At 36.8% G+C, this 20,323-nt stretch overlaps 1 protein-coding gene across 1 annotated transcript in view; it reads right to left on the bottom strand.

Annotated features, from left to right (window-relative positions):
* The window catches only part of PLCB1 (phospholipase C beta 1), a 132,026-nt gene that overhangs the window by 64,511 nt on the left and 47,192 nt on the right, over nucleotides 1-20,323 (bottom strand). The window contains exon 7 of the mRNA XM_029283655.1: nucleotides 6,089-6,235. Coding sequence (XP_029139488.1) covers nucleotides 6,089-6,235 — 147 coding nt within the window. The remainder of the gene's footprint in view (nucleotides 1-6,088; nucleotides 6,236-20,323) is intronic.

Here is a 20,323-nt window from a genome sequence, read left to right as displayed (position 1 = left end):
TCATTTCTTTTCTAGTATTGTTTACTATTGTTTCTTATTGTAGCTCTAGTATTTTACTACACTGGCATTGTATTTTAGCCTTTTTACTGTAAGATAGAAAGAAAAGCCACAGAGCCCTGCTGGATTAGAGCAACATGTGAACCCCAGTAAGGAAGTAAACTGAGGGTAAATAAATTTCCCCGTATCTAATAATGATTTATTTCCACTTCTGAGATTTATCAGATTTCTTCCTAAAATTATCTTCATTTCATTTTTTTTTGCATGCATGCTTTTTTTTATTGCAGCCATTATCATAATAAGGAATCATAGCAGGATAAGGAATATCCTGTATACAATATAAGCTTTATACCGTAAAGTATCACAAAGAATCAGTGACCTTTACTTCTTTTTATATCCACTGAGTTGAAATTTCTTTTAATTTGGTATTAAGTATGTTGTATGTTCATTAATGTAAGAATAATCTGAATCACCTTACACATCTGAAAAACAAGGCTGCTTATTTGATAACTCGAACAGGGAACTGATTATCTTTCTATCAATACTACAATACCCATCATTATTGCAGGTAACTTGTTACATACTTGTATACGTGAGTACATATAACCATACATGCATACAATTTATAAATCTTTTTCACTGAAGAAACAATCATGCTCAAATTTGCTAGCTGGGGGTTGATAGGAATTAATCTACCATCTAGAGGGTTATAGATCTTCCCACTCTTTGTATTTCTGCAAATCATGTATTATCTAGAAATCATGTTATGTTGGTCTTCTTTTAGCATGGCCACCCTTTTATTAAGGTATTTAAGCTACTACCGGGCATGCAAATATTCCTGAAACTTTCACCACCAGACATAATTCACTTCCATTTAATATTAACTCCGCTGCTTAATACAATACAATAACAATTTAGCAGGCATTTTATTCATTCAACAAAGCTGAATGCTTCGACTCAAAACCATTTGTTTAGTGACCATTGCAGCAGCACTTAAAGATGACTTACAACTTGTTCTCATACATACAACCATTGCAGCATACCCACAGTCACAGGACCAAAATTTGGGCGCTTGGCAAGTGGCATATATTTACAATGGTTGCAATGTCCCAGGGTCATGGGATGACTATTTGTGACTTTCCATTTGGTTTTCTTCCGCAAAGTCAATTGGGAAATCTGTATTCACTTAACTGCAATGATTTGCTTAACAACTGTGGCAAACAAGATCATAAAATTTGGTACAGTTCCACTTAGCAACTGCCTTGCTGAGTGACAGGAAGTCTGTTCCCAATTGTGGTTGCTAAGTCGAAGACTATCTGCTCTTATCAAATGAATTCAACAATGCAACTGTAGCTGCTGCAACTTGAAAATAAAATACTGCCAGTGGTAGTAATGATCTATAAAAATGCAATGATGAAATTCCATTTCAAGCCACCGCTTCTGGTTTTTTATTATTATTATTATTATTGGTATGTGAATAGAAGCTAAACATCAAAAGGCGGGGCATAGGGTGTTTTTGCACAATGATGTTCTTCTGGTTATTCATCTTCACAATAAACACTATAATTTGACCTAGCCAAAAAATGTATACTAAACAATATTTAGGACTATCTGTTCCAAGCCAATTTCTAAAATTACACATTTAGCCATAGCATGAGAAGAAACTGGCAGTCATGAGTCTGGGTGGAGTTCTTTCAGTCTTTGCTTAGGCCAATCAAAGATATAGCGTCTTCAGCTCCGATCACCAACCCCCCCCCCAAAAAAAAAATATGTAGGACAACAAGATAAATCTGTAACACTGCTGATCTCAAAGCTTCCCTTGTTTTCACATAATAGTGTTCTATGCAAAATAAAATAGACTTAAGTCAAGAAAAACTTAATTACTGTTGTGTGGCTATTTCAAAACATTTTCCACCCAGGGGAAAGTCAATTCTTTTCACATTTAAATATGAACTTTGATTTTAAATATAATCATATTTTGAATAATACGCCAAACTGCCTTCTAATTACAGAGGTACAAGTTGTTTCACATATACAAACGAAGCAAATTTCAGTTAACACACCGCGACATAAAAATGTAACATATAGACGTTTTTTAAAAAAAACATACCTTTTGCACTCATAAAAACTAAAAAGTCTATTAAAAACAACCGAGGGAAACAAAAGAAAAAGCTGCATTTCATTAACTATTCCTTGATGAAGATTAATGTTGCTGTCCACATACCAGTGTTCCTACATGTCTTTGCTTAGCCCGTGTAAGATGGAATGTGTATCTGTGGTTCAGCAAGTTAAATATATAAATTTGAACTTGGTTTATAACTTTGAATCCTACTCACTTTAGGTCCATTAACTTGGCTAAGAAACTCCACTTCACTTAGCATTCAAGATAGCTATGATTATCTAACTGCAGGATGCCTTGTATTCCTAAGCACTCGGTTGAACAAGTTTTCAACTTTGAAAGTCAAAACTAAAAGCAAAACAGTTGTGATTCATTGCCCACACTTTAAACTTCACCACTTTTGAGAATAAGACAAAGGTGCACAAACTTCCCTAAAATCTTGGACACACATTCGTAAGACCTCCAAATCTTGTTTCCCAGCCATCATTTCAGCGTGACAGATGAGTGAAATAATTAAATACCAGACTGAAGGATGATTATATTACCTACATTTAATTTTTATTAACCTTTAATATAAATAAAATTAAACCAAATTTAGGCTTTCCATTAATTCTAGTGCTTTTTGTGACTGAGTGATTTGAGTGATCCAGATGCCCACTCAAAAATGTATTTCTACAAAGTATGCATTTACAGGGAAAAAAACAACTTTAATAATCTATATAAATAAAAATGTAAATGTTCGTTTGTTCAAAATCTTAAATCTCCGAAAGTTCTTCACTGATTGCTTTGAAATTTTGACACAACGTTGCATTCGAATACGTGCGTGTTTTTATATACCTACTATTATATAGATGTCACACTTGTGACAGGTAAAAACATGGTTTTTTTTAAAAACAGTGCCATCTGTTGGACATAAAAGCACACTTTTCTTTCTTTTCCATTTAACCAGACTGAGCCACAGCAACGCGTGGCCAGGTACAGCTAGTAGTAGTAGTAGTAGTAGTAGTAGTAGTAGTAGTAGTAGTAATAATAATAATAATAATAATAGCCTTCATAATAATTGACAACTATGTTGCTCCGCTTGAAAAACTATTTTTAAAAGGTAATACTTGAGTGTGTTAATTATATCCTCACACTGCTTCCTTGAATCCAGTGTGGCTTATGTGTTTTACAGAGGAAATAAGGAATGTAAAAATAACTAGCACACACATTCTCCCTTGCAGAGTTAGGAGTCCTCTGTCAGTAACAGAAATAATGTAGAAAAAAATATGGGTCTCCAGACATGCTGCTTCCTTTCAGTAGGGAGGGATTTAGTTTTATGTGGGAGCAGTAAAATTTAGTTTTATGTGGGAGCAGTAAAATGTAAAACTTAACTGAATGCAGTCTCAAAAAAGATATCAAGGAAAAGCTTCAGCAGTTGAGTATTGATTTATAAGATGTGCTCAACGATCAGTAAATAAAAGAAGATTAAAAAGCTTTCAGACATTACTTTGTTAAATGTTTGGTAAGGCTAGGAGTTCCAACTTTTCTCTATCATGATTCATCTATTTCTTGTGAGCTCGTATGGTAAAGGAAACCCAGTTTCTTGTCCACCGTTAGTGAAACAAAGTTCACTAAATGACTTTGAGCCCTTCATTCTCTTAGCTCAACCACTTCACAGGGGTTAGAATAGAATAGAGCTGGAAGGAACCTTGGAGATCTTCTAGTCCAGCCCCCCGCACAAGCATGAGAACCTATACCATCTCAGAGAAGGGACTTTCCAGTCTCTTAAAAACCTCCAGTGATGGAGCGCCCACAATTTCTGAAGGCAAGCTGTTCCACTGGTTAATTGTCCTCATTGTTAGGAACTTTCTCCTTAATTCCAGGTTGCTTCTCTCTTTGATCAGTTTCCAACCACTGTTTCTTGTCCTGCTCTCTGGTGCTTTGGAGAATAATTTGACCCCCTCTTCTTTGTGGCAGCCTCTCAAATACTGGAATACTGCTATCATGTCACCCCTATTTTTTCTTTTCTTTAGACTAGCCAAACCCAAGTCCTGCAGCCGTTCTTCATATATGTATGGCAGTGCTGAATGTCCCATATATGTATGGCAGTATCAGCATGTCCCAAAGATCTTGACAGACTGGCAACAAAATGCAATTTAGTAGCCAGAAAATTAAGATCTTATACTTAGGCAAGAAAAATCAAACACACAGGTATAGAATAGATCAGCGGTTCTCAACCTATGGGTCGCGACCCCATTTGGGGTCAATCGACCATTTCACGGGGATCGCCAAGCAAGGCTGTCCACCATTTTTTCCCCCTTTTCCGGAGGGTGCCTTACCTCCCTTGAGCTGGGCCAGCTGGTGGTCGGCCTGCTCCGTCTCTGCCGCTTGCCAGCTACGCCTCGGCCGGCGCAGGGGGCGGAACCACGCATGTGCGGCACTCCCGGGCAGGGAAAATCCTCAACTTACGATCGGTTGGGTAGTCCTCAACTTACGACCNATACTGTGTTCTGTTCTGGTCCCCACAATACAAAAAAGATGTTGAGACTCTAGAAACAGTGCAGAGAAGAGCAACAAAGGCGATTAGAATCCTGGAGGCTAAAACATATGATGAACAATTGCAGGAACTGGGTATGTCTAGACTAATTAAGAAAATGACTAGGGGTGATATGATAGTAGTCTTCCAATGTTTGAGAGGCTGTCACAAAGGAGAGGACAACGTATTCTCTAAAGTATCCGAGGGCAAGACAAGAAGCATCGGATGAAAACTTATCAAAGAAAGATCCAATCTGGAATTAAGGGAAAATTTCCTGACAGTGAGAACAATTAACCAGTGGAATGGTTTGCCTCCAGAAGTTGTGGGTGCTCCATCACTTGAGGTTTTTAAAATGAAACTGGGCAGCCATTTGTCTGGAATGGTATAGGGTCTCCTGCTTGAGCAGGGGGTTGGACTAGAAGACCTCCAGCATCCTTTCCAACACTGTTATTCTGTTAAATAAAAATACTATTTGAACCAGAATATTACAAGGCATTACATACATGATCTAAATCCCTTTAATTTATTCCAGACAAACTAAAGACACAACAACAGTATGCAAACAAGATAAACAGAAAAGTAAGACAATTGAGGTTCTTCTCTTTGGCAAGCTTGACTTGAGTGAAAAATGAAGATCCTCCCTCTGCCTTCTGCTCTTGGCTGAGCTACTTGTTGTCCAGTCACTGTCATCAACATCTCAGTCATCTTGGTTAATGAGAAATGGATCTTACCCTACTTGTGCCTCCTAGAAAGCTGACAGCCTTTTACAAATCTCAAAGTTTTTGCTAAAGCTACGATATGCATGCTTCTGAAGTGCAGGCTTATTTTAAAACAAGCTCAACAAAGACCAAAGCATTGAAAATTAAAGTTAACATGGCTCACAGCAGTAGATTATTATTTTATGTCTAAGATCATCTTGAAACAAAGGCAAAGCTGGGAAGAAAAGGTGATGTGGGCAGATAGAATTGGCAGTGAAAAATTGCCCACAACTCAAATTTCTGAGAGGCCACAACACATATAAATGGTGACCTCTTCTGCATCAGAAACATGTTGTTTGAAATGACCCATTCTCACCATAGGTGAGATTGCTTGTCACTTCCTTTAGAATAAGGAAACTGAGGAAAATATAAAAAGATAGATAATACCAACAGGGTCTGCAGTGTGTGTGTGTGTGTGTCTCTCTCTCTCTGTGTGTTTGTGTGAAAATGGGTAAAGTGGCAGTCTTAGCTCAGAGAGACAAGCTTTGTGCATTGCATATATGATTTGCTGAATGTAAACAGAGAATAGGGCTTCTATCACCATGCCATATCCACCATTTTGCCTAATTTGACCACCCCCATGGACATTGCTGGACAGTACCCATCTTTCAAACCTGGAATATATAGGTTTGTATACAGAATATACAGAATATCAATGTTATAAAAAATCTAAAGAACTTATTTTTAATGCTGTACCTGTGAGGTAGGTATTATGTGAGGAATTGATAAAATAGTGAGACAGAGGCTGGCTCATATCTTCATTCAAATCCAGTTTTTCAGGTGGAACAACTCCATTTTCTCCTCCACTTAAGTATCTCATAAATCCATCCACTGATATCTGTCCTGGGAGAAGAGAAATTCAAAAGTCATATTCTTTACCTCCAATATGCTCCACTTGCAGCTCACAAGCTCATTTGGATTAAATAGTTCCAAAAGGCAAAACAACACATTATTTCTTGTATCAGCAGCAAAATTTCTGTGGTTCCTTCCACCTTTATTGCTATTGATCTATTAATGACTTGTTCAAACAAGGTATCCTCCAGATGTCTTAGCACTAAAATTCCAAGAAATCCCAGCAAATATGGCCAAGTTCTTTTCTTCTAAGAATTGGATGTAGAGAAATAAATATAAGTTTTATCTAAGTCAACCATACTCGCTCTACTATGTATTCCTCAGACTGTATTAAACAGTGAATTTCTCAGTGCTCCAAATGTCATAAAAGATAAGGATCTCATTGCAAGGGAGGAACACCTGTTATTTTCATCAGATTTCTTTAATAACCATTTCCTAGGAAGGTCAAAATAAGAAAGAGAAAGAAGCAACCAACCCATACATACAACATGACTTCAACATTTCTCCTTTTAGCTTTATATTTTAGTTGTCAAAAAAAAAAGGAAACCGTTTAATGAAGGAAGTTTCAGAGTAAGTACTTCTTCCCAAGGAAAAAAAAAACATGTTCCTAGAAATCTATGAATCTGTGTCCTAGTGATTATACTGCAGATTGATTGCACTATCTCGATTCTAGTAGCAGCCACAACGATGCCCCATGTACTCATGTGATTAACAGCATGACTTCTGCCAGCTTTAGTTTGGCTCCTGTCTAGGCAATCACTCAACAAAGGAAATAAACATACTTGTTTACTTGCAGAAGCAAGTTTGAACATTATTCTCCCGCTTCTCTGTTTGGGTTGAATTTAAGTGTTCAGAAATTACATATTCAAAAACATCTATAAAAATATGGCATAACAGGCTGGCGAACATCCCAGCCGGCTCAAGGATGGCTGGCAAGCTCCACAATTGCTCTGGTTATTAAACAGAGGAGGTTTACAGATGAAGAAATATGATTAAAAGATGTTATTCTCAGCTGCAGCTTCATGCAGCTTCCGGAAGTTCCGTCTAATCTCCTGCATTCTTCATAAAGATGCACATATCTGGATCAGAGAGGTTGTACTGCTTGCAAGTAGCAGGACAAAGACTTTCCAAGCCAGAGGCTGTTTAATGTCTCTTATTATAGTTTTTTTCCCCATATTCTCATCAAGATATTTTCACTGTATACATGGATTATCACTGCATGAGAGGATGACTGGGTATAAGCCTGTTGATCCAACACCTTTTGTTATAGCTTCATCAGGATCTATGTGCTGGCAGCTCCTCATAGAAGTTCTCCATGATATTTTGAATCTTGGAAGAACAAGAGTTTTAACAGATGAGTAACTCAGTGCAGAAACAGCCATGCCATCAGTCTTCACTCCCAAGAAGTGGAGAACAGCAGGGGCCATCATAAGACAACAAAAAGGGCAGAATAAATCCCTACTCCATCCTCGATCCTTGCTCCATTCTTGATCACAATGTGAACACCTGAAGAAATCTGCATTCAGCTCAAAGACTAAGGCAAAATTGGCAAGGTGCATTGAAAGAATCAAGAATGTTAAGATACTTTCTTGGGGGGGAAAAAACACAAGAAAAACTACCTTTCAAAACTCAGAAATAACAAACCTAACAGAAAATGAACCCTTTTTTTAAAACAACAACTTAGAACAAGAATGGGCAAAAGTCATCAAGCCCACTTTCAAAATCACACTTTCAAAATCTGGTAACAATATATAGAAAGTTAAAAGAAAAGAACCTGTAAAACATCTCAAAATTCAAATATCGTAACCTGGTGCATTCATTGGCATCATGGGGTCAAAATAAACCAGCAAGCGGCATTCTTAACAAAGTCTTAACTTGATCCCCGGACCAATCCATAACCTTCAACTCAATACCTAGCACCTCAATAAAAATAATAAGTGCTAATTCCTATTAAAAACATAAATATATGTGAATTTAATATACATCATACTAGAAGAGAGTCTGAAATATGTATAGATGCCATAAAAAGATGGCATTTTTACTTAATAACACATGCCATTTTTATTCTCCATCTGAGTCATTGTTTTAAGCTTCTTTCTGTAACTGTGTAGAACTCAAAAGAAGGAGTAACATGATTTCTTGTGCAATGTAGCTGGGGAGTGAATACTCTGACCTGTTCAACTGATACATATTTCTGTAATTAACAAAAATGTAGGTTAGAAGATGAGCTTATTTTAAGAAGATTCCTGCAATCTATTTATACATGTATCTGCACATGAATTATTCAAGAGTAATGTGCATATTCTTTAATCATCTATTAAAGAATAGCTTCTTTCTAATAAGCTGGAAAAATCCTTTTCTTCTTCCTTCTGTTTGTTTTTCAAGAAATAAGTTTAAAATGCGATCATTTGTTGTTGTTTTTTAAAAAAAACCAAACACCCCTCATTGTCTTATTTAACAGATCGGATGTTCTGAAGGCTATTTGAATTCTTTTATCTGAGGTTGTCTTAGTTCTTAATTCCTTATCACAAGAAACTTAAATTATTTTTTTTCCCATTCAAGCTTCAGATCATAGAAAAATGAATCAAGAGTTTTTTTTTCTCTGTTCAGGGATAACTGTCTTTGCTGGTCAAATCTTGTTAGACTTCCTAAAATTAAGATGTCCTCGTAGGGATAGGGAAGAAATGTTGAAGAAGTTACAATAGAAGCATCCATTAATATAGCACCTTCATTTTTAAAGTACAAATTAACTTGGCAAAATTATAATTATTAAATATATATTGTTAAAATACTGCTTCCAATATAAAAATATACTGAACCTATTTATAAAATATAAAAATACAATTAAAACCTCCACACTCTAAAATGCATATAATTGTATGCTTAGTGTCCCTTTCTTATATTATTTTCTCCACTGAGCATCTGAAATTCGCACTGATATCTTCTAAATTGTCTCTACATTGCTCTGTATGAGACTGAAATATTGCTTATGTTTTCTGGGTGGGAGAATTATACTTGGCATTTTTTTTGTCCACTAAAAAGAATCCATTTTTTGTGAGTGCTTTTAGGGCAAAGAGCTTCCAATCAAAAGCCATTCTGTCTCTGTCTCCTTAGTAATAACAAAAAATAAATTAGTTAGCAGGTCTGTGCAGAGATCCAGATATGAAGGACAACATTGATATGGAGTGTCTACTGCCACACACCTGCACCTATAAGGAACATCTTAAAGATGCTATATCTTTACCTGGGATGGTAATGAGCCCAGCCAGTTTAAGTATGCTATGCAGATTCTTAATCACATTTTATTTTTCAGGTCGGGATCCCTTCACACATCTAACATAAGCACATTATCAAAAACAAATGAAAACAAAGAGAAGCAAAATGTAGTTTTAGCAGTGTGCTGATGCTGCCTGTCATCAGTCTAGAATGTAGAACTTGGGGCAATTTAATTTTTTTTTAACAAAAAGCTAGGGGTGAATCTAACAAACAGCACTGTGACATATGCAGAGAAAACTGGTGATGGAACTGAGGAAATAGGAAGCTCTTTCTAGGAAGTGAGGAAATAAGAAGCTCTTTCTAGAAAGTTCTTGCTCTCTTTACTGCTCTATAAAGACTTAGTAAGACCACACTTGGAATACTGCATCCAGTTTTAGTCACCACACTATAAAAAAGATGTTGAGACTAGAGTGCAGAGAAGAGCAACAAAATGATTAGGGGCCTGGAGGCTAAAACATATAAAGAACGGTTACAAGAATTGGGCATGGCTAGTCTAGTAAGAGAAGAACCAGGGGTGACGTGTTAGCAGTGTTCCAATATTTGAGGGGCTGTCACAAAGAGGGGGACAACCTATGTTCCAAAGCACCCAAAGGCCAGACAAGGAACAATGGATGGAAATTGATCACGGAGAGACTCAACCTAGAAATAAGGATACATCTTGTGACAGTGAGAACAATTGACCAGTGGCACAGCTTGCCTTCAGAAGTTATGGGTGCTTCATCACTGGAGGCTTTCAAGAAGAGACTGGACAGCCACTTGTCAGAAATGGTATAGAGTCTCCTGCTTGAGCAGGGGGTTGGACTACATGACCTTCAAGTCCCCTTCCAACTCTGTTGTTCTATTCTATTCTATTCTATTCTATTCTATTCTATTCTATTCTATTCTATTCTATTGTCAGTTTATTATTTTTGTATTTTTTCCCTCACTATGGGATGATGTTTCTGAGAACTAACTCCAATCGCTAGGATTTTTCAGCATAAAAGTTACTTTGCTCTGTCAGCCTCTTCCTTTATTATTTGCCTATCCTCAGATGATCAGAGCGACTCTCAAGTTATGTAAAGGCAGTTCAAGCAAAACCTGCAAGATTTCACCCTATTGTTCTCTGGAAGGCCAACAAAATTCTCAGTATCATTTTATCTTTCTGATACCAATCAGAATTGAAATATTCAAGCTGAGACTCTGACAGATGTTCAGGAAGACTGTTCCTATGAACATGCCCTGTCTTTTCAGAAAACAGTCTCTTCTTTTTGTATATAATATTTTTTTTTCAAAAGCATTCATATTTAACCTCAGAAAAATAAATTATTACACTGCCTGTTCACAAATAAGCCAGAATTCTGAAGAATTCTAATTGGCCTGTGATTTAGATGCATCCATAATTTTTTTATGCTCCCATCTATCAGAAAAATAAATTATTTTTCTGAGAAATGGGAGCATCAAAAAACTATGGATGCATCTAAATCACAGACCAATTAGAATTCTTCAGAATTCTGGCTTATTTGTGAGCAGGCAGTGTAATAATGCACTTACCTTCCTAATTGGCTCACCCATATTTCAATATAGAGATGGGTGAATCTGTGATATGCTTATTGTTGACCAAGCCATGCAACCTGGCTTGTTTACCTCCCAAAAGCCTGAACTTTGGGTTTCTGAAACCAAACTGAAGTTTTTGATTTCTAACCCTAGACTGTTCTAAGAGGGATACATCAAAGCCAGTGGTTCAGATGAGACAGCAAATAAACTGTAGATGAAGTGATCTGGGTTTGAGGATAAGGGTAATGCTTATTTTCTGATACAAAAAACTGACTTAATCTCTTATCCACTCAGCTGAAGCATCCTTTGATGCTTCAATTAACATTAACTTCAACAAAATTAAAGAAAATGTTTACATATTTTCCAATTGCAAATGCAATTCATCTGATTGCAGAAGTTACCTTCTTTTTACTACCTTTTGGCAATAAGTAATGAGATTATGAGATTATTAATGTCTCCTGGGAGACCATACCAAAAAGAACAAACAATATCAACATTTTTATTGAGGAATGAAATCATTCATGATCTGATATAGAAGTGTTAGATAAAGACAAAAAACTAGGAAGAACTTCAATACACCGATAGCAATAAATTTAATCCACCATTGTTTGGGTCTACTAGACCCGGAAAGGAATAATCTATCTATTTCAGAAATCTATATGTCTGTTAATAATGCATACCTTCACTTCTATACCTCATATTCTCATTAAGATTGTTACCACTTTCCCTGTCCAATAATAAAAAGGTAAACAGTTTCAAAGTATGAGAAATATAGTATTCTCCCCCTGACTTACTGCCATAAAGGAATTGAGGGAAGTGACCATTCAGCTTTGCAACTGTGATACTTAATGCTACATCTGCCAGTTATTTCATGGTGAAAGGCCCCTGCCAGGAACATTTCCTAGGCCACTGTTGGGACAGAGGAGAACCAGTATTTAAACGCAGACTGAAAATAAAATAATCTGCTAGACTGAATGCCCAGCACAACGTCCCTACTAGCAATCTTTTTTGTCCTGATCAAGGAAAGCAGCAAGGTTCCAAAATGGTAGTAAATCTGTGCTCCTTCTTCCCAGGTGCACAGAGAATTGTTTTGCACACTATTATTGTTGGTCTAATGAAATGCCTGTGGGTCAGTAATTTAAAAAAATCCTTCACAATCTGCTATTTCCTGAGGGATAACCACAGCAGCTAAAATAATAAACTAAATAATAAATATGACAGCTTTGTCTAGTGGTCACGGCAAACAGGATAGAAAACAGGAAATTATGTGTTCTAGTCCCACCTCAGCCATGAAAGCTGGCTGGATGACTTTGGCCAACCACTCTCCCTCAACCCATCCCACTTCACAGGATTGTTTTTTTCTGAGGAAAATAGGAGGAGAAAGAAGCGTTAGGTATATTCGCTGCCTTGAGTTATTTATAAAAACAATAAAGGTGGGATTAAAAAAACCTTTAATAAATAAATAATTGGGTTTCAAGGGCAGGCTTATTATATTTAAGTGAGGACTGAGTGGTGTATCACAATGTGAGTAATCCTAGAGCCCATCACTCCATCTTGTGCTCTTTAAGATGGCGCTTCGAACTTTAATGTCCTCTATTTTATCAACAGCTGTTACTGACATAGGTTACTGTCTATTATACAGTTAGCTATAAATAAAGCAAATTGGGAAAAAAATGCTTACAGAAATGCCCTTCCTTCTAGTAATCTCCATCAAAGAGATTACTAGAATAAGCTTAAGTTTAAAAATGTCATTTTGAGGAAATAGTTTATCAGTATTGATGTGGTTCTTCCTTAAAAAAAAAAAATCGCCAAGTTAAACTCTGGTGATTGGCATTGGTATCTGGCCCATTAAATAGGATCTGCATGATAATTCTTGCTGCCTTCTTCCCTTCTAGATTTCTGCTGCTGACTATTTAAACGAGACAGACATAAGTCATCTTTGAGTTATATACCTGTGTTGCCCCTTTTATTAAAAGATATTGGTTCCATAGGCTCCTTTGCTTATACAGTATGAGACATACAGAATACATATTACACATATACAGAGAGAGAAAGATTACTTACAATATAGTCCCCTACCTGAAGTAAATAGACATCTCAATGGATTTTGTCTAGCTGAACAAAAAAAGTTAGGCCAAAAACCCTGGTGATCTAGTGCAGACATTACATACCAGAGGGAAAGGGACCAGCCATTGTGACCTCACACTGATGTTACCTGCCTGAAGGCGGGACATTGGCTATTAACATCACACTGATGCTACTTGCTGGAAGAAGTCTGATTTACGCTATCAGAAACAGAAAGGCCTTCTTTCTTTTTTGGTGAAAATGGACATTTTATTATAGTCTTAAACTAGGAGTCGAATGTAAGTATTCTTTAGATCCTTGGAAGAAGAAGTCAGAAGTCATTCTTTGTATATATTCGTGTTTTCCTTTCTTTTTCTTTAGATCTTTTCGCACTTTTACTCCTGTTCTCTTTTTATCATTTCTCTTGTTAGCTGTTGTTTTGTGTGTATGGTGTACACATGCAAAATGTAATAAAATTATTTGATGAGAAACACAGGGGTCTTAAACTATCAAAAGTAAAGAGAAAAACTGATTTTTATTTCATATCTTTACAGAAAGATATTAAATTTAAAAAAACGAATTAGCTACAATGAAAATTAAGTGAAATGTTCCATATAATAATAATAATAATAATAATAATAATAATAATAATAACAACAACAACAACAACAACAACAATAATAATAATAATTAAAAAAAAAAGTTGGAAGGGACCTTGGAGGTCATCGAGTCCAACCCCCTGCTCAGGCAGGAACCCTACACTGTTTCAAACAAATGGCTGTCCAGTCTCTTCTTAAAAACTTCCAGTGTTGGAGCATTCACCGCTTCTGGAGGCAGGTTGTTCCATTGGTTAATTGTTCTAACTGTCAGGAAGTTTCTCCTTAGTTCTAGGTTGCTTCTCTCCTTGATCAGTTTCCATCCGTTGCTTCTCGTCCTGCCTTCAGGCGCTTTGGAGAATAGCTTGACTCCTTCTTCTTTATGGCAGCCCCTGAGGTATTGGAACACTGCTATCATGTCCCCCCTCGTCCTTCTCTTCGTTAAACTAGACATACCCAATTCCAGCAACCGTTCCTTATATGTTTTAACTAGCTAAATATGCCATATTTATTTTTCTCTTGATAGAAAATAGGATATTGGGCCATGATGTTGATGAGCTCACCTTGGAGAACTTTATTATATGTTACTGTGTTGCTGCTAAGAGTTCTGTGTTGCTTTGAATTTATTTTTAAATTGCTTTTTCTTTATTATTATTTAAAGTTGACTGTTAGCCACCCAGAGTCATGTGTTGAATGGGTAGACATATAAATGAAAATAATAAATAAACACAAGGATAGCAGTCTTCTCCAAGCTGCTTTCCAGGTATGTTAACACCTCATTTAGAGTATGCCAAGTTATGAAATGTTTCTTCCACTGGAATCAAAGGAAAAGAAAGAGATAACATTCTCATTCCAGGAATGTTATGAAAACAGCTGCAAGAAGCCAAGGTGAGAATCAAGATTTCTACGCAATTGTAGTAGGTAAGTACTAAAATAACTGTAGGATTTGAAGGGAGGCAATAGTCTCCTGTCTGAACAGAAAAAAATTATAGTTCAGTGAGGAAAAAGCAAAATCTCTTATCATTTCAGTTAGAAACTCCAGGCTTAATCTCTACCCTTTCAAAACACAGCTAGCAGTAAAAAGGAACAAATCTCACCATCAAAAATACTAAAGCTAGACTTGCCTATTTCTGTAGCATGAATTACAAATCTCTTGCTATTTGTTAACTCGCAGCACAGATGTTTCATTTTATATTTCAAATTTGTCTTCTTGATCTTTTTAATTAACTAATGTGAAGAGCTTTAGCTTCTAGCTATTTGAGAACTGCTACATAAACAGTCATGAGGATTTCACATTACAATAAAAGCTTTCATTAAACTCATACGTTAACCTCATTAACAGGGACACTTGCTGTAAAGAAATGGAAGTCAATTTATTATCTATTGATACAGGAAGTATTCAAAGATTAAATCAAGTGATAACAAATAACTTTGAGCATTGCAATGGACCGTGAATAGCTTCTCCTTTCTTCCTTCATAATAAACTGAATACTTAAGAGAGCATTCATGTCAAGCATTAATTCTAGGCTTCCAACAGGACGTAGAAAACTCTTATGACTTCTCAAGTCAAGGTTATTAGAGCTGATATCATCTCTATAAAAATGAATTTAAGAAAAAAATATATAAGAAAAATGGATCAGCTTAGCAGCAATCTACTTGAAAAAAGAAGAGAGAACTCAGGAATGTAAGCCCTTGTTTTGTGCCATTTTTATCCCAATATATATGATCATGCGAACAGACATTTCTTCCTCATGCGGTGAGCTCTAAAACACAGCAACATTTTCTAATTGCTTGGTGAATAAATTAGTAAAAGAATAAGTAACACAGGAAGTAAAACAGGAAAATACAGTAACAAATAGCAAAGAAAAATAGATGATTATCTCACATCTGGACTATTGTAATGCGCTATACATGGGGCTAGTCCTGAAGACCATTTGGAAGCTTCAACTGGCACAGAGTGCAGCGGTGTGGGCAGTTCTTGGGGTTCCTAGGACGACCCATGTTACACCACTGCTCTGTGAGCTGCACTGGTTGCCAGTTTGTTTCCAGGTGCAATTCAAGGTGTTGGTGATTATGTTTAAAGCCCTGCATGGCATGGGTCCAGGCTACTTGAGGAACCGTCTCAGCCCACTGGGATTGGCCCATCCAAATGCGCTGGCAGAGAAGGCATGATGTATAACAATAATAATAATAACAAAAACAACAACAATAATAATGTTGGAACGGACCTTGAAGGTCATCTAGTCCAACCCCTGCTCAGGCAGGAAACCCTATACCATTTCAGACAAATGGCTGTCCAGTCTCTTCTTAAAAACTTCCAGTGTTGGAGCATTCACAACTTCTGGAGGCAGGTTGTTCCACTGATTAATTGTTCTAACTGTCAGGAAATTTCTCCTCAGTTCTAGGTTGCCTGATTAGTTTCCATCCATTGCTTCTTGTCCTGCCTTCAGGTGATTTGGAGAATAGCTTGACACCCTCTTCTTTGTGGCAACCCCTGAGATATGTGGGCCCCATCAGTCAAGGAATTTTGGCTGGCAGGGTACAAGGGAAGGGTCTTCTCTGCCATCGCTCAGCTCTTTGGGACATCTTACCCTCTGAGGTGAGAATGGCTCCCACCCTTCTGTAGGAGCCTGAAGACTTAGCTCTGCCGGATGGCTTAGGGCCCTAATGGGGGAACATCATATTGGAGGTAGTTGTTGAATTAAAAGGCATTTTCAATATTTTTCCCTTGTGGCTCCTTTGATTCTGCTGATAAACATCATGCGGACTTAGCCCTGCAAATTGTACTTTCGTGGAGGCCTTTGTTACTATGAAGAATTACTTTCGTGGGATGTGATTTATTTCAAACACTATATTGAAAAATAGTGCTGCATTATTAAAGTATATTCCAAATATATTTCAAGTGGAAAAACGGCCTCCCATGCTTTGCGCTTCGGCTAGTATGGCCTATTGTCAAGGTAAGAGACGCGTCACTCTGGATGCAGTCCCCCCGGCAAGTACTTCACATCCTTTCACAAATGGAGGTTTATAAGAGCATGGCCAAGCTTTGTATAGATTAGCAGTCTTTTAACAGAGAAAATATAAGAGTTAAATGAAGACTGAGATAGTATCACAGCTCAGTCTGGGTATGTAATTCTAATTTAGCGCTTTAGAAATAAATTTTAACAACAAAATGTTTCCAGAGTATAAATGCTTAGTTCAAATTACTACAAATTCAAATATATAATTCCATTATGCGTAAAATATGTTGCCTATTAGGAATACAAGCCATTAAACAACACTGGATTTTTTTAAGGGAAAAAACCCTCAATTTAACTCAGATTTATGAAATGAAAGATTCCTGTCTTCCATAGGAAATTCACAAATGGTTATTTTTTTTAAAGAGAGCCAAATGCAATTTGAAGTATACTGTAAATCAGATCTTTGAAGAATTAAAATGTGGCCATTTCCAGAAATATAGACGTGTGGGATTTGATGCTAGTCTCAAAAATCATCAATTAAAAAATATTAAATATTATTAAAGTGAAATCACTATTACTATAAATCTAAGAAGGACTGGCAATAATCACATTTTTCAAACAGCCTTTAAAAAAATCAGTGCCGCACATTTGTACAGGTAGTCCTCACAACCACAATTGAGCCTCAAATTTCTGTGTTAAGTGAGACATTTGTTAAGTGAGTTTTGCCCCATTTTACGACTTTTCTTGCCACGGTTGTTGTCAATCACTGCAGTTGACAAGTTAGTAACCTGGTTGTTAAAAATGAAACTGGCTTCCCCATTGACTCTGCTTGTCAGAAGGTCACAAAAGGTGGGATCACATGAGTGTGGGACACAGCAATGGTCGTAAGTATGAACCAGTTGCCAAGCAGTTGAATTTTGATCACCTAATCATGGGGATGCTGCAAAAATCATGAAAAATGGCCATGTCACATTTTTCAGTGCCATTGTAACTTTGAACGCTCACTAAATGAACTGTTGTAAGTCGAGGACTGCCTGTACTAGGCTTATACCTCATGAAATGGCTGTGGTCTAATGTCACGACTCCCTTGGAGAATCGTCTGATGAACATTCAGAATCCTCTGAAGTAACAGATTGTATCAACTTATAAGAGATGCAACAGGAAGATAATGTTCCCTTAGAAAAAATGTTTAGATCTATTACTAAGATTGCAGAGGATTGTCATTCAGTATCACCAATTGACCTACCTTATATTCCTGGAGAGGATTCAGCACAGCATTGAAACTTAAGAAATGGCCAAGCTTATTATTCTGTTAAGACTTGCAGCAGGTGACCTCACCCCTCATTTATGCTGAGGCAACAAAGCTTCATCACAAGCAGGTCATCTAAATTAAGGTATTATGCCTTTTGATTAGCCTAACTCCTTACTTGGAAAACACAGGCAACTAATGTCCTTTATAGAACCTTTCTTAAAAAGTAGATAACCAACAAGAGGAGAAACAATACTAATTAAGGAGAGAAGCAACCTAGAACTAATGAGAGTTAGAACAATTAATCAGTGGAAAAACTTACCTCCAGAAGTTGTGAATGCTGCAACACTGGACGTTTTTAAGAAGAGATTGGACAGCCATTTGGCTGGAATGGTATAGGGCAGTGATGGCGAACCTTTTAGAGACCGAGTGCCCAAACTGCAACCCAAAACCCACTTATGCATCGTCGGGTGCCAGGTGGGTGTGGCCCATTGGATGGGCGTGGCTGCGGCGGTAACAGCAGACTGGGTGGGACTAAAAAGTTCAATCAATCAATTCCAACTTTGCAAGATCTTTTTTTTTCCTGCGAGAAGTTGAAATTGACTGATTGATTGAACCTTTTTTTTTGTACACGGCGGCTGAGGCTTAAAGCGAAAAGGTTTTATAAAACCCAGCTGAAGGCCTAGGACTGGGGCGACGGCGCGAGTGCCCACAGAGAGGGCTCTGAGTGCCACCTCTGGCACCCGTGCCATAGGTTCGCCACCACTGGTATAGGGCTTCCTGCCTGAACAGGGGGTTGGACTACTAGAAAACCTCCACCATCCCTTCCAACTCTGTTATTCTGTATTTTGTATGAAGTTGTATACCCTATACAGTAAATACTTATTTCAACTCAGTTATATAGTCCACACCATAAGTCAGATGTTAGAAGGATCTTTCCTTCCAACTGAGAAGAGGCAGAATCATAACTACTTTTTCTTATTAGATGCATCACTAAAAGTATGCACACTGATTTTATCTGTGCTTTTAAAAATAACTAACTACCCAGAACATTAAAAAAATTGGTGTACATAAACAAGGTATCAAATATAAATTAAAATAAAATATTAAACAGAGAAGACTAAAAGTTGGAAGTTGTACCATTGTACTGCAAGGTAGGAAAAGATAGCTCCATGTAATTAGGCCTGTACAATTCTTCGCCTGATGTGTTGTTGAAGTACAACTTCCAGCAACTCTAACTAGCACCTGATTCTCAGTCCTGGACTGGAATATGAATTAACTGAGGTTCAATACCTTATGACATGGCTATAGCAGATATGTGAACAATATTGATTTGTATAAGCAGAATTGGAAGTTACAGCTCATTATAATTCATATTCCAAAATTGTTCCCCAAATGTGAACACCTTTATCAATTCCAAGATACATACTGCTCTTGTCCTTGCTCCATTGCCATATTAAAATTCCAAGAGAAATTTGTATAATGACCGGGTTTTTTTATTAGCAAACATAGGTCTTTTCATCTGATTTTGCCAATAGCTTAAATTATGTGTACAATATTTTCATCAGAATATGCCCCATTGTACCTACATGTGGGGTACTATGATATATAAAGCACTGACAACAGTTGACATTTCAATAAATTAAGTAGCTACGTTAAAGCTACAATAAAGTATTCTACCTCACCTTGGTCTTGCTCACAAGGAGCTTATGAAGAAAGCTTTAAAAATATTGAAGCATTTGTTTATCAATATTCCAGGGATTTTGTAATACCTGAGCTGGATTACTTATGATTTTTTTAAAAAATGTGTGCACATTTCTTTATTGATTTATAGCTTCAATCCATCACCACTACCTTCATCTCTGGCAGGTTGAAATTTCAAAAGAAAAACAGAATAGAAAAAAAATGAAATCCAGGTTGAAAATAACAAAATAAATATTAAAACCATCTAATACTTAAAAGCCTGGATTTTTAGCAAACATTGAGAGAACAGGAGACAAAGGCCATTCCACAGTTTTGGAACAGCACAGAAAAAGAAGTCTTCTTGGAGATGACATAAAGACCTGAGTCTGGTAACAGGACATATTCTAATTTGCTGATATTAAGAACTAAATTTTACAATTTTACAGAAAGTCCCTTACACCCTTACATCCCATTTAAATTTTGAAACTGTGGCCAGTAAACCAACTGCTAATTTCAAGGATAGCCAGCAATGACAAAGATTGTTCTTTCTATTTAATCATAGTAGTTTGGACTTTTCTAAAGAGGTGCCCTCCAGGTATATGAGACTTAAACTCCCATAATTTCCAATCATGATGTTCTGGTAAGAAGAAGAAAATCATGGAGTCTTTGGCAGGAAAGCATCTCAATTTTGTAGGGTGGGATGGGAAGGAAAAAAAAT

Source organism: Protobothrops mucrosquamatus, unplaced genomic scaffold, assembly GCF_001527695.2.
Source record: "Protobothrops mucrosquamatus isolate PMUCROS unplaced genomic scaffold, P.Mucros_1.0 scaffold166, whole genome shotgun sequence".
Lineage (NCBI taxonomy): Eukaryota > Metazoa > Chordata > Lepidosauria > Squamata > Viperidae > Protobothrops > Protobothrops mucrosquamatus.
This window is presented reverse-complemented; position numbering and strand designations above follow the sequence as displayed.